This window comes from Oncorhynchus kisutch, linkage group LG11, assembly GCF_002021735.2.
Source record: "Oncorhynchus kisutch isolate 150728-3 linkage group LG11, Okis_V2, whole genome shotgun sequence".
Taxonomy (NCBI): Eukaryota; Metazoa; Chordata; class Actinopteri; order Salmoniformes; family Salmonidae; genus Oncorhynchus; species Oncorhynchus kisutch.
The window spans coordinates 36,997,031-37,012,310 of NC_034184.2; the positions used below are offsets into that span (position 1 = coordinate 36,997,031).

General features: G+C 44.4%; 2 protein-coding genes across 5 annotated transcripts in view; one reads left to right on the plus strand and one right to left on the minus strand.

The window, feature by feature from the left end:
- Window positions 1-848: 848 nt before the first annotated feature.
- LOC109899721 (filensin) lies at window positions 849-12,860 on the plus strand. Of its 4 annotated transcripts, none has more exons than XM_031835701.1 (9): window positions 861-1,429; window positions 2,015-2,075; window positions 2,786-2,881; window positions 4,510-4,602; window positions 5,098-5,211; window positions 5,882-5,956; window positions 6,678-6,898; window positions 9,944-10,035; window positions 10,340-12,860. In XM_031835701.1, exons 1-9 carry the CDS (start codon window positions 1,059-1,061, stop codon window positions 11,251-11,253), a joined length of 2,037 nt encoding a protein of 678 aa, XP_031691561.1. In that variant the 5' UTR covers window positions 861-1,058; the 3' UTR covers window positions 11,254-12,860. The 4 variants fall into 4 exon arrangements, with proteins under 4 accessions (XP_020350777.1, XP_020350778.1, XP_031691561.1 ...); XM_031835702.1 differs by having other exon boundaries at window positions 5,104-5,211; XM_020495188.2 differs by lacking the exon at window positions 5,882-5,956 and having other exon boundaries at window positions 849-1,429.
- The window catches only part of LOC109899106 (neuroendocrine convertase 2), a 74,316-nt gene continuing 71,724 nt past the window's right edge, over window positions 12,689-15,280 (minus strand). The window contains exon 12 of the mRNA XM_020494161.2: window positions 12,689-13,790. Coding sequence (XP_020349750.1) covers window positions 13,304-13,790 — 487 coding nt within the window. The 3' untranslated portion in view covers window positions 12,689-13,303. The remainder of the gene's footprint in view (window positions 13,791-15,280) is intronic.

Here is a 15,280-nt window from a genome sequence, read left to right on the forward strand (position 1 = left end):
ATTTGACCAAAAAGAGTGTGATGGAGTGCTGCATCAGATGACCTGGCCTCCACAATCACCCGACCTCAACCCAACTGACATGGTTTGGGATGAGTTGGACTGCAGAGTGAAAGAAAAGCAGCCAAAAGGTGCTCAGACTATGTGAGAACTCCTTCAAGACTGTTGGAAAATCATTACAGGTGAAGCTGGGTGACAGAATGCCAAGAGTGTGCAACGCTGTCATTAAGGCAAAGGGAGGCTACTTTGAAGAATCAAAATATATTTTGATTTGTTTAACACTTTTTTGGTTACTACATGATTCCATGTGTGTTATTTCATAGTTTTGATGTCTTTACTATAATTCTAAAATGTAGAAAATAGTCAAAATAAAGAAAAACCCTTGAATGAGTAGGTGTGTCTAAAGTTTTGACTGGTACTGTATATTTACACAAGTTTTACACTTTTTTGTTGTTGACCAATTGTGACCTAATGGGCCAGCCATCACTGAAACTATATCCTGTTTCAACCATCCATGGTCTTTCCTATGTAGGCTACAATAAGGAGAACACACTATTCTCTGGAGTTTACTAGGCTACATTTGGCACATTAGTAACTGTATATGGCCTGTAACAAACTGCACAGCATGCTATTTCCACTTTGTCATGTGGTAAATCAAGGCCATGTTCGAAAATTCCCTCAAACAAAGACCTAGAAAAACGGTTGATTGGAAACAAAGGGTCTCCTTATAATGGTATATTTGACACAGCAGTATTCTCCCTCGCCTGCCTTTTGTTTGTTTTTATTTTTTTGTTTGGTCATCATTGGCAGAGCGTTTGTAATGTCAGCCACAAAGGCTAACAAACTCTGGAAGGTCCCACGCGTGAGGCTTGCTTTTGAACAGGCCAGCGTGAGATTTTTGGGGGTCTATTTCGCAGGCGCCCAGGGCCAGGCAGCCTTTAGTCTAGAATGAGACAGCCGAGGGTGAGCACCGGAGTTTTCACACACTAAAGGTGCCGCAGGGAAGAACGCACTCCGGGGATAACATCAACCGAGGCAGCGGGATAGCGACAACAACCACCATGTACAAGACCAGTTACCGGCGCGAGGTGCGCAAGGAGAAGTATGAGCGTTCTGATGTCTTCGAAGAGCCCTACGGCCCTGATGCATCGGCAGGCACCTCAGCCATCCAGGGCTGGGAGAGCCTGCAGGAGCTCAACAGCCGCTTCGCCCGCTATATTAATCGGGCACGCGTGCTGGAGCAGCGCAATTCCGTGTTCCGCAAGCAGCTAGAGACGCTGCAGCGGATGGAAGAGGCCAGTGGGCTTGAGGAGGCCTTTACTGAACAGATTGGCCTGAACCGGAGGCGCATCTGCGAGCTCTCTGCCGACCGTGCCAAACTTGAGCGCCAGCTGAAGGACGCATGCCGCATGCTGGACGAGTTCACCAACAAGTAAGTGATGTGCTTGCTCTTGAAAGTGTTAGTGCGTGTGTTTGTGTGTGCGTCAGGAGGGCTATGTGTTTTTTTTTAAACTGATGTGTGGATCAGAGAGAAGGAAAGTGTGTATGGGCCACTCTCTGTTCATACACAGTGCAGGGTGAGCCCTTATGTAGATCAGGTGCAGCGTAAACTGTTTTTGTGTTGGTGAAGGCTTCCAGATAACCTGGTCTTATCTCTATGATAAATTGTCCGTCTTCAATAAAGGTGTCTATTGCTTTGGAAATTAGCCATGGTAAGTGTCATGGATTTCTAAATTCTAACACCAAGACAGGATTTAGATGAATGCTGCACAGGTGGTTGTGTTCTGAAAAAAGGAAGCAACAGCCATTTCAAGTGCTCTCAAGGAGAGCCAGGTTGATTAAGGGCAATGACTAGGTAATCAATACAGACATTGTAAAGTCAGAAAAGCCCTATAGATGAAAATCAATGTGCTCAACACACAAACGTGTTCAAATTACAGATCAATAAAAGGTAGGCCACACATCATTGTGGAATTCCTGAATTTATGTTTTGTGATTGATGTTTTGTCCTCCATAGATACAGAAATGAGTGTGAGTATCAAGAACAGCTGCGGGGTACATTGGAACAACTCAACAGGGTATGTGTGTGAGTCCCATGACAATTAACCCTGTTTTTTGTTTGTTTTTACTGATTCTTTCTTTTAGTTAAAATACACAAACAGGGGTGGTTTCCCAGACACAGATTAAGCCTAGTCCTGGACCCCCCCAAAAATGTTTTTGATGGACATTCTCCCTTGAGTTTGCTTTTTAGTCCAGGACTACAGTAAACCTAATCTGTTTCTGGGAAATCTCTCATAAGGTGCTAAACTGTCATGCTGCATTATTAGCGGCATGAAAGGGGCTTTGCAATTTGGCACAAAAAAGTATGTATTATATAATCTGTCTGGTTAATAATCTACAAGCTTTGTCCAGGGTGTCAGAATCATAATTAAATTGTGTAACTGCAACCCTGGTAGGACTTTGTGGTCTGAGAGACAAAGCTTATGAGATCAGGACAATACAGTGTGGTGATGGAACCGAATTAAAATAGCTTCTATTGATCTTAGAGGCTTTGGACTTAATGGAGGAATGTACTAGTGAAGAAAAAGGCTTTGTGTGGTGTTCAGTTCAACAATATCAGCATTGTCATACTGTTTGAGGCTTTATGAGAATTGGAGTCGATATATGGACCTATTGACTTCTCTTTCTTCTCTCCTTTTCTTCCATCTTCTTCTCTTCCCTTCTCTCGTTTTTTTCTCTTCTTCTCTCCTCGCCACTCATCCTTTTCCCCTTTCTTCTCCTTTCCTAGGAGGCTGACCATAACCTGCTCAGGAACCTGGAGTTTCAGATCCAGACTCAGTTCCTTCAGGATGACATCAACTCCACCAAAGACAGACACAGAAAGGTAAGAGGTGTACAGCATACAGTGCATTCGGAAAGTATTCAGACCACTTGACTTTTTCCACATTTTGTTATGTTACAGCCTTATTCTAAAATTGATATAAAAAAATCCCTAATCAATCTGCACCCAATACCCCATAATGACAAAGCAAAAACAATTTTTTGGAAATGTTTGGAAATATATAAAAAATAAGAAAATGCTAAATCACATTTATATAAGTATTCAGACCCTTTACGCAGTACTTTGTTGAAGCACCTTTGGCAGCGATTACAGGCTTGAGTCTTCTTGGGTATGACGCTACAAGCTTAACACACCTGTATTTGGGGAGTTTCTCCCATTCTTCTCTGGAGATCCTCTCAAGCGCTATCAGGTTAGATGGGGAGCGTCGCTATTTTCAGGTCTCTCCAGTGATGTTCGATCGAGTTCAAGTTTGGGCTCTGGCTTGGCCATTCAAGGACATTTAAAGACTTGTCCTGAAGCCACTCCTGGGTGGTCTTGGCTGTCTGCTTAGGATTGTTGTCCTGGTGAAAGGGGAACCTTCACTCCAGATGTGACGCTTGGCATTCAGGCCAAAGAGTTTATTCGTGGTTTCATCAGACCAGAGAATATTGTTTCTCATGGTCTGAGAATCTTTAGGTGCCTTTTGGCAAACTACAAGCCGGCTGTCATTTGCTTTTTACGGAGAAGTGACTTTCTTCTGGCCACTCTACCATAAAGGCCTGATTGGTGGAGTCCCGCAGAGATTGTTGTCCTTCTGGAAGGTTCTCCCATCTCCACAGAAGAACTCTGGAGCCCTGTCAGAGTGAACATCAGGTTCTTGGTCATCTCTCTGATCAAGGTCCTTCTCCCCCGATTGTTCAGTTTGGCCGGGTGGTCAGCTCTAGGAAGAGACTTGGTGGTTCCAGACTTCTTCCATTTAAGAATGATAATGGAGGCCACTGTGTTCTTGGGGACCTTCAATGCTGCAGAATTGTTTTGGTACCCTTCCCCAGATATGTGCCTCGACACAATCCTCTCGAAGTTCTACGGACAATTCCTTCGGTCTCATGGCTTAGTTTTGGCCCTGACATGCACTGTGAACTGTAGGACCTTATATAGACAGGTGTGTGCCTTTCCAAATCATGCCCAATCAATTGAATTGACCACAGCTGGACTCCAATCAAGTTGCAGGAACATCTCAAAGATGATCAATGGAAACAGGATGAAATTGAATTAATTTAGAATAATGCTGTAACGTAATAAAATGTAGAAAAAAGTCAAGGGGTCTGAATACTTTCCGAATGCACTGTACAAATCACCTGCAATCTATTACAAACTCATTCTGCCTTTATACTGTACATTTATACGTTTACATCAGATTTATTGCAAATGATACAGATACAGTGTGCATAGCATCCCATATTACAACTTACAAATGTAGGATCTTAATTTGACCAATTATGTCACTGGTAAAATAATAGGGTGGGTGATTAGAGTACAAAGATATTGTGTACTGTACTCTAATATTGCAACCTTGTTAAATACACCCACCCAATATGACATTTCTCTTTATTTTCCTCTGAGTTGTGTGCGCTGTGTATGTGGAGTCCAAGGTCTAATCATTTCTTGGGAAATGTCCCCTCCCCCCGTAGAACCTGTCAGAGATCCAGACCTACGTGAATATCCTGCACCAGATCAACCAGACGATACACCTGGTGCCAAATATGGCTGTGGGCACCTCTGAGGTAAGGTCTACCCCTGTCACACGCGTTTGTCAGTTTCCAGGGGAACCAGCTGAGTCAGACCAGACGTGTCAGACCAGATAACAATAGAACCTTGAAATCAGCTACGTGTGCAGAACTTTGTGGATAACCATGTGTCCGTGACTGGAAAATGTGTTGTGATGCTTTCGAATGTGTTCCAATGTGTTGAGGTGTACTGACCTTTCTGTGAAGTGTGACTGCCTTTTATAATAAGCTTCTGTGTGTTATGACAGGTAATCCCAGCTCACGTTGTCTCTCAGCAGAAAGTATGCTGATTGCAGTCAGTTAGTCTGTAAGCTGTTTGCTTGTCTGTCTTTGAAGTTGCAAGTAAAGCACTTGACGTTTTGAATGTCTATCTAGTTGTAATATAACTGGCCTGTAGTCCCACTGTGTGATCTCTATGTGTTATAACTGGCCTGTCTTGCCTCTGTGTGATCAGTGTGTATTATAACTGGTATGTCCTCCCTCTGTGTGAAGGAGCAGGAGAAGCAGCTGGCCCAGAGGAGAGTTCCAGCACTGCAGAGTCAGCTGGAGGAGTATAAGAGCGCCCTCTGTCAGCTCCAAGCACAGAGGCAGCATCTGCAGTACGAGGTAGGTCCCTGTCTCCGTCACTATGACAATTTAGGAAGCATCTCAAGCTCAATTGTTTGAAAATTGTCCCAATCCAAATCAACCCCTAACCCCTACCCCCCTATGCATATTAGTGAGGAAGGGAGATGAGGTAGCCGCTTTACTTGAGGTAGAAAGTTGAAATGTACCCATGGCGTACAGTACATACTGTAAAGTGGTTGTAGTTGCAAAGGGGTGCCAGTAGGTGCCAGTCATCACCTTGAGATTAGTGAGTAAAGGCGATAAAAGCTACAGAGAAGTAGGAAAATACAGGTGTATTTCTTAGAAAACTAATTTTCGTAAAAAATAAGACAAACATCAAAGTCCATGTTTATTTTCTCGAAAGTTGTGAATCAATTGAATAATATTTTAGATGAACATCCTTCAAATGAGTTTAATTTTGTCCCTACATATTTTTTCTACCTCAGCTTTACTCTCAAATTATGCTTTTCACTTTGTTCATTTTCTGTAGTTTGTACCTCATAGCTGTCTGTGTTCCCTAGAAAAAGTTTTCAAATGGTGTTCTATAACTGAAATACGTTTTATTTTAAAATGTTTGAATATAATTGTTGCAAGAAATCTGAATATTTTACAGAATGTTTTTCTCCATATATTCCTCTAAAGACTCAATTCCATTTTCCATCCGAGACAGGTTGCCATGAAATATTCAATATGTGGATTGAACACCTTTGCAGTACTACAGCTGTCACCACAACATCCTCAAAGAGTACAGTAGTCATGAGTTTCTCTTGACAAAAGTTCTGATTTATTCAGTCTTTGTATAGCCAGACACCTGGCACATGAGGTAGCTCAGTGACCACAGTAATCCATCAACTGAAGTTCAGTCATATTCAGATCCAAGAATGACAAAGACTGCATAAATAAATGCCATTTAGCAGACAATTTTACGTATGGGTGGTCCCAGGAATCGAACACACTACCTTGGCAATACAAGTCCATACTATCCCAACTGAGCTACAAAGGACCACACAAATACACAATCTGAGTTAGGCAAGAAATGTTTGTTCACCCAACTCTGATATACAAGGTATGACATCAATCCATGCTTTGGTTTAGTTTCCCTGGCAGTGGGTGGCACTGTTACCAAATGCTATTAATCAAACTAATGATATTTAATGGACTTTGGTGACCTTCACAATCAATTGTAGAGACTTTCAGATGATCTGGACATTACTTGAATGGGATTTGTGCCACAAATGCTAAAACGTTAGAGAAACTTAACCAATGCATGGAGTGCTGTCATACCTTGAACATAGATGCTTTATAGGGTAAGGAAACCAATATGACATTTTGTAATTTGGGTGAACTATCCCTTTAAGTTTGGTTGTCATTAGCTTAACTCTTAATGGAAATATGAAATGCATTCAGTTTTTTTTAAAGAAGCAGTTTACAGTATCTCCGTCCATCCGTCTGCATGTCTGTGTCAGACGTCAGTGTTGGAGAGTTCCATCATGAGCACCCAGGAGGGCTATGACGATGAGATCCAGCTGTACAACGAGCAGATTGAGTCTCTGAGGAAGGACATCGAGGAAGCTGAGAGATCCCTGGACAAATACACAAATGAGTGCCGCCACCTGGCCATGTACCAGACCTCACTGGAGAATGAGCTGGAGAGGTACAAGAGGATCATCGAGAACGAGGACAACAGGTAATTTTCTAACCACAACACACAGTGACCAGTGTCCTGCTCCTACTGGATATAGGCAGCACTTCAACGTATTGGTTCTTGGAAAACCAGTAGTAGACTATACTGTATCAGACACATGGCGGCAATTTGAGATATTATATTTGTGTGTTTTCGACCTCAGATTTGTTTGATAATGGTTGAATATCTCTTCAGTGTCATCAATCTTTCTTTTGTTTACTGTATTAACATGTTTTCTTTTCAGTCTCTCAATGCAAAAATCGAAAGGTATACTGCACAAAAATATAAACGCAACATGTTGTGTGTTGGTTCCATGTTTCATGAGCTGAAATAAAAGATCCTAGAAATGTTCCATATGCACAGAAAGCGTATTACTCTCAGATTTTGCGCACAAATGTGTTTACGTCCCTGCCAATTATAATTTCTCCTTTGCAAAACTAATCCATCCACCTGACAGGTGTGGCATATCAAGAAGCTGATTAAACATCATGATAATTACACAGGTGCATCTTGTGCTGGGGACAATAAAAGGCCACTCTAAAATGTGAAGTTTTGTCACACAACACAATGCCACAGATGTGTCAAGTTTTGGCATGCTGACTACAGGAATGTCCACCAGAGCGGTTGCCAAATAATTAAATGTTCATTTCTCTACCAGTAGCCGCCTCCAACTTCGTTTTAGAGAATTTGGCAGTACGTCCAACAGGGCTCACAACCACAGACCACATGTAACAACGCCAGCCCAGGACCTTCACATACGGTTTCTCCACCTGTGGGATCGTCTGAGACTAGCCACCCAGACAGCTGAAACTGTGGTTTTACACAACTAAATAATTTCTGCACAAACTGTCAGAAACCTTCTCAGGGAAGCACTGCATTGTAGTCCTCACCAGGGTCTTGACCTGACTGCAGTTTTGCGTCGTAACTGACTTCAGTGAGCAAATGCTCACCTTTGATAGCCTCTGGCACGCTGGAGAAGTGTGCTCTTCATGGACGAATCCCGGTTTCAACTGTACCAGGCAGATGACAGACAGCATGTATAACGTCGTGTGAGCGAGCGGTTTGCTGATGTTAATGTTGGCGGTGGGGTTATGGTTTTGGCACTCATAAGCGACCACAATTGCATTTTATCCATGGCAATTTGAATGCATAGAGATACAATGATGAGATCCTGAGGCCCATTGTCGTGCCATTCATTCGCCATCATCACCTCATGTTTCAGCATGGTAATGCATGGCCCCATGTTGCAAGCATCTGTACACAATTCCTGGAAGGTGAAAATGTCACATTTCTTCCATGGCCTGCATACTCAGCAGACATGTCACCCATTGAGTATGTTTGGGATGCTCTGGATCGATGTATACGACAGCATGTTCCAGTTCCCACCCAATATCTAGCAAGTTCGCACAGCGATTGAAGATGAATTCGACAACATTCCACAGGCCACAATTAACAGCCTGATCAACTCTATGCGAAGGAGATGTGTCGTGTTGCATGATCAACGCCCCTACCTTTTTTTAAGGTACTTGTGACCAACAGATGCATACACTACATATGCAAAAGTATATGGATTCAGTTATTTCAGCCACACCCGTTGCTGACAGGTGTAGAAAATCGAGCACACCGCCATGCAATCTCCATAGACAAACATTGGCAGTAGAATGGCCTTACTGAAGAGCACAGACGTTCAACGTGGCACCGTCATAGGATGCCACCTTTCCAACAAGTCAGTTCGTCAAATTTCTGCCCTGCTAGAGCTGCACCAGTCAACTGTAAATGCTGTTATTGTGAAGTGGAAACATCTAGAAGCAACAGTGGTAGGCCACACAAGCTCACAGAACGGCACCGCCGAGTGCTGAAGCGGGTAGCGCGTAAAAGTCGTCTGTCCCCGGTTGCAACACTCATTACTGAGTTTGAATCTGGCTCTGGAAGCAACGTCAGCAAAATAACTGTTTGTCAGGAGCCTCATGAAATGGGTTTGCATGGCCGAGCAGCCGCACACAAGCCTAAGATCCCTATGCGCAATGCCAAGCGTCGGCTAGATTTGTGTAAAGCTCGCTGCCATTGGACTCTGAAGCACTGGAAACGTATTCTCTGAAGTGATGAATCATGCTTCACCATCTGGCAGTCCGACTGATGAATCTGGGTTTGGCGGATGCCAGGAGAACTCTACCTGCCCCAATGCATAATGCAAACTGTAAAGTTTGGTGGAAGAGGAATAATGGTCTGGGGCTGTTTTTAATGATTTGGGGCCGGGCCCTTACTTCCATTGAAGGGAAATCTTAACACTACAGCATACAATGACAATCTTGATGATTCTGTGCTTCCAACTTTGTGCAACAGTTTGGGGAAGGCCCTTTCCTGGTTCAGCATGACAATGCTCCGTGCACAAAGCGAAGTTCATACAGAAATGGTTTCTCGAGATTGGTTTGGAAGAACTTAACTGGTCTGCACATAGCCCTGACTTCAACCCTTTGGGATACATTTGGGAATACAGATACACTGATGTACATGACCAAAGTATATGGACACCTGCTCGTCGAACATCTCATTCCAAAATCATGGGCATTAATATTTAGTTGCTCCCCCTATAACAAACCTCCACTCTTCTGTGAAGGCTTTCCACTAGATGTTGGAACATTGCTGCGGGAAGTTGCTTCCATTCAGCCACAAGAGCATTAGTGAGGTCAGGCACTGATGTTGGGCAATCAGACCTGTGTCGCAGTCAGCTTTCAATTTGGGCTCCCGAGCGGCGCAGCGGTCTAAGGCACAGCATCTCAGTGCTGGAGGATTCACTAAAGACCCTGGTTCGATTGGGAGTCCCATAGGGCGGCGCGCAATTGGCCCAGCGGCGTGCGGGTTAGGGTTTGGCCGGGGTAAGCCATCATTGTAAATAAGAATTTGTTCTTAACTGACTTGCCTAGTTAAATAAAAGGTTCAATGAAAGGTTAAATGAAACATTTGTATAATGTTTATTACTAACACATAAAAATACACTATCACTTGCTGTGATGGTAACTAACATTTCTTCATCATTCTCTTCCACAGGTTGAATTCAGCAATAATTGGGACTCCCATTACCTTGTTCACCACCAATTACCGCTACACCCACACACCCACTGTGTCGAGCAGGGGCAGAGGTGAGGACATGCCATCTCTCATTCCACAGCTGCTTCACACGGATAGTCTCCATACATACAGAGCAGACACATAACACCCCGTCGTCATCATAGGCTATAACCACGCTAGCTAGAACCCTAATGTATACAGCCACACAGTGATGTGTATCCTACCCACTCAGATACAAAGACCATAGAACAGAAAGCACAATGAATCCTCCTGAGGTCTATTCATGGCAGATAAGGATGATCATGGTCCCGTAGGGGTACTATCCTCCTTGGATAATGTATTTAGAATGTGAGTGTGTTGTTTTGTTGTCTCCAGACATCACGCAAGCCATCCAGGACATCACCAGTATCAAGCCTCGCCAGAAGAACCTGGCCAAGAAGGTCCTGAAGAAGAAGGAGATCAGCCCCAAAGATGTGATGGACAGTGGACAGGAGGAGAGAGTCGGTGGAGCTGAACACATGGAGGACGAGAAGCGAGGGGTGGCAGGGGAGGAAGCCGAGGTGAAGAGGGAGGAGCAGAGGTCCCTGTACACGCCCCAGGATGTGCCAGACGGGGCTCAGATCAGCAAAGCCTTCGACACGCTTTGTAACATTGTCAGAGACCGAATGAGGAAGTACAAGAAGCCAGAGCCAATTGCTGACTTTTACACCAAGGGGCGCTATGTGCTGGTGACAGGCGATGGCAGCTACCCCCACCCTCACTTCTACACCTCCAGCCCCTCCGCCGGACACGTCTTCGTCACCATCCGCAACGGCATGGTCTCCCCTTATGACCCCTTCGGGCCTTACACCCCCTCCCCAAACCCCCCTCATCCTCAGCCCATGCCACCCCCTGGTCCCCTTACCCCCACCCAGCCCTCTGACGGAGAGGGGGGGAAAGGAGACGATAAGGGAGGAAAAGGTGGTGGGAAGGGGAAATCTAGGGGCGGAGACCCCGAGCCTAGGCCGAAGAACCCTACTCCCCCCCCACAGCCCAACCCTGCCCCCAAAGGCCCCAGCAATCCCTCCGGACCCAAGGGGGGTAAAGACGACAGTCACCGCAGGGGCCCTCGTCCCATGCCCTCCCCCCGTGGCGCTAACAGCATGCCCCCTGACTCCATGAGCTACGAGAAGGTGGAGATGGTGGAGTCAGTGGAAAAGTTCTCCAATGACCGCAAGACCAAGGGCTATGAGGAGACAGCCATGGTGGTGGAGACCATGATCGAGAAGACCAGCAAAAAGAAGAACTGAGTCTGAGATAAGGTCGACCTTTGCCAATATATCTCACAAGTTTTGCCTCACCTTATGCCAGTAAGAACAAACACTGAGCCATTATGTGACTCTGCTAAAGACACATTCTAAAGACATTGTTCCCACCCTATATGAAACCAACCTTAAAGAGACAGTTCTTCCTGATACTGCTCCTCTATTCGCTCACGCTTTCTGGCTTTGCTTTCAGCAAGTGTTTGCTGGTTCCATAATGCTGCTATTGTTGTTTTCTACCTACGCCGTAACCTTACACATTTAATGTCTGAAAACATGAAGTACGAACATCAAAACTACAAGCCCCCTTGTCATCTCAACCCCCGAAGTAGAGTAAACATTGCTTGATGTGTGAAAACACCTCTAACATTTTTATAAATTGATGACATGCTACTGCCCTCATGGATGTTTGCCACCCTTCCAAACCAAAGCTGCCCCCAAACCCAAGAGCTCATTTGTTCAATTGGATGCCATTGACTGCCCTCAACACAGACTTTCTGTGTATAAAATTGCTTTAATAATAAAAAAGAATCAAGCTTTAAAAGCGCAAAGCTCTACTGTCTTTGTGTTTGGACATTAGCACCACTCTTATGACACACTCACAGCTTTGTTCCACTACAAATGAATGCCCCAATCCTTCATATCATCTCATTTCAATCCATTGAAATGTGCCAAAAAGATATTAAATGATTCATATTATATTCTCTGAATAATAACAGCGGATGTTTCAGATTTTTACTTTTCGTATGCAGTTAAAGCATTATTGACTTACTTTATAATGATGGTAGAGGTGATGGATGCCTAGTTTTTTAACTGATCACCCTGTTTGACTTGCAAACTAGAGCTATATTAATTGCGTCATAGTGAGGAAACTAGACTGAGCTAGTGCAGTGTTTAGTAAACATTGGGTGTCTCTCAGCACGGAGTGATAGGTACAGTTACTGAAGGAGAGTCATCCATTTTTATTGAGATGAACAGGAGGAGCAGACAGCGACCTCTGAACTCTGCACAATCCACTTTCCCTTAGAGGGACAGACAAGAGAGAGAGAAAGGGAGAGCCAGAAAACGTGTGCGTGTGTGACAGAATAACACCCAGTGTGTGATGTAAATGTCCCTGTGCTCTTGAGTGAACAGATAAGTGCTTCCCATTACAGCATAGGCTTCAATTGTCTGGCATTGAGCATTGTAAGGCCAAATGACTTACCTTAGAAAGTGAAATTGGAATACAGAACCACCTATCTTCCAGTTCCTATCTTTCTCTTCCTCATTCAAATGACAAGACATTTCTGCTACCTTGCCTGTGCATTGCAGAGTGGTGCAAATCACTGAAGTGCTTTAACAAACAGCTGAATAGATTTATTATAGTATACGACAAAGGTTATTCTGCAATACGCTTTGAGGACCACAGGCTGCAAAATAAATCACTCGATCCTTGCCTTGTTTATATAGAAACAGTTGCTTGTCACAAGAATATAAACGGAAAGAAGTATCACTCCTCTGTTTGCAAGATATTAAACTTTAAGTAGAATGACACTGAAAATAATTTACAGTCACAAACTGTACAACAGTTGGTTCACCAGAAGTGGAGGTGTGGGGGAAAGCAAGAACACCATATAGTGGGATGCATTATGTTCATATACATTTTTGTCATGTGTAAAAAAACAGACCGAAAGTTTTCTCTATAGTTTTTTGTTTTCTCTATAGAACAGATTATTTTAAGGTTACACTTTTATCATCAACATCGGATTACAAGAAACATTAATTGGAAGTAGATGGCTAATATAAACACAGAAAAACAAAAAGCAGAGAAAAGGGTGGGAGGGGAGGAAAGAAAGAAAATGAGAGAGGAGAGAAAGGGAGTCGGGAGAGAAAGTGTGAGAGAGGGCAAGATAAAGCGAGAAGGGGCAGAGAAAGTGAGAGAAGTGGAAAGTGCGAGAAAGAAAGAGAGGAGAAGTGAGAGAAAGATAGGAGAGAAGTACAGAGCGAGACCGGCCCGGCATGCAGACCTGACCAGGCGGTGTTTAGTTAGCTACGTCAGCTAGTTTTTACTCAGCAGACTTTTCAGACTCCTTTCCACTGCCTCGTCCAGCTCTTCCTCCAGCTCCTCCTTTTTTGACATGGCTAGTTTGGACTGGTAGTTGCGCACTATCTGGTCTATGTAAGGGGCACTTTGTGTTCCATGGAGCATGAGGGTCCACTCCTTCAGGGCCCCTCTCTGTGGCTCGTCTCCCTGGAAGCCCACCTCCAGGACCCAGGTCCCGCGGGGGTCCTCTCCCCAGGTGTGTGTGGTCATAAAGGGCCACTTGTCAAAGCCCACCTTGGCGTCGTCGTCCCGGGGCCGGCAGCTCAGCAGGATGGACTTGGTGCCCATGGGGGAGGTCATGTTGATGTTGAGGTCGCCACGGCGACTACCATTGACTGTGACCACAGCCTGAACGTGCTCCAGGTAGCGGACAAAGTTGTCCTTCCCCTGGCAGGAGTCAGTGGAGATGGTCAGGATCAGCTTGCCACCCGATTGGATCTTACTGAAGGGAAAGATGGGAGGGGGGGTTTAGGAAGGTGAAGGCAAAAGAAGAGTCAATTGAGACAGGAAAAAAAGGTGATAAAGGGAGGATAATGAAAAGGGACAACAGGGGGAGAGAGATGGACAGAGGGATGGAGAAGACTTGAAAGGGAGACAGAAGATGAAAGGTGGGAAAGGAAGGGTCAGAGAATGACAAAAATACAGGGAGATGGAGAAAGGAAAACATGACAGAAAGATATAGAGAAACGGGAATACAAAAATGTATTAAGGAAGAGAGAGATTCGAGAGAGGAAGAAACAGAAGGACAGAGAGAGAGAAATAATAACATAATCAGTATTCTGGTTAGCTCCTTGAGACCACAGGTGTCCCCTGTATCTAATTAAATCTCAGATTCAGCCTGTGGGTGCAGAGTATTTACCATAGCCCAGTCTGTCTAGACCTCTGCACTCACAGCTCCTTCTATTACCTGACCTACTTAGCATTGACCCAGCAGACCTGACTGAGCACTAGTGCTGCCTCAAATCCTGCTCCCCCACGGAAACCCAACAACTATATAAACCATGCTTGGTTTGCCATTAAATTATTCTAGGAAACCGAAATGTGGGCTTTTGGTTAGGCTTAGACTAGAATATGTTACCTACCCCTATCTTAGCTGGCATTCATTATTGGAGAATGAGATTCACTTGAATAAATAAAAATAAAGCATTTCATCATCATAAAATATGCAATTGTATTAACTTTTTCCTGCAAAATAAATATATTTTTCCGTTGTAAAAACCTTTCCCGACAGTGCCGTGATGAATATGATGATCACGGTGTTAATTTCATGCATGTCTCTCCTTTGAAACAGTTTCTTGATGTGGGGTGGCATAATTTCTCACATTTTTATTTTCTCTGGTGTGATGAATCACGCTTTACCATGTGGCAGTCCGATGGACGAATCTGGGTTTGGCAGACTCCAGGAGAATTTTACCTGCCCCAAAGCATAGTGCCAACTCTAAAGTTTGGTGGAGGGAAATATTAACGCTACAGCATGCAATGACATTCAAGACAATTCTGTGCTTCCAACATTGTGGCAACAGTTTGGGGAAGGTACTTTCCCGTTTCAGTATGACAATTGCCCAGTGCACAAAGCGAGGTCCATACAAAAATGGTTTGGCGAGAATTGTGTCGAAGAACTTGCCTGGCCTGCACAGAGCCCTGACGTCAACCCCATCGAGCACCTTTGGGATGAATTGGAAAGCTGACTGTGAGCCAGGCCTAATTGCCCCTCATCAGTGCCCGACCTCACTAATGCTCTTGTGGCTGAATGGAAGCAAGTCCCCACAGAAATGTTCCAACATCTAACGGAAAGCCTTCCCAGAAGAGTAGAGGCTGTTATAGCAGCAAAGGGGGAACCAACTCCATATTAATGCCCATGATTTTGGAATGAGATGTTCGACGAGCAGGTGTCTACGTGCAGTGGAGGAGATCTTCATGGGCTATACTCGG

What these genes read in the sequence shown, in the direction of transcription:
- LOC109899721 (XM_031835701.1), top strand. Translation starts at nt 1,059, where the DNA reads ATGTACAAGACCAGTTACCGGCGCGAGGTGCGCAAGGAGAAGTATGAG. An exon ending in CTGGACGAGTTCACCAACAA is followed by an intron (nt 1,430 to 2,014) that starts GTAAGTGATGTG and finishes TGTCCTCCATAG; the next exon opens with ATACAGAAATGAGTGTGAGT. An exon ending in CACCACAACATCCTCAAAGA is followed by an intron (nt 5,957 to 6,677) that starts GTACAGTAGTCA and finishes TGTCTGTGTCAG; the next exon opens with ACGTCAGTGTTGGAGAGTTC.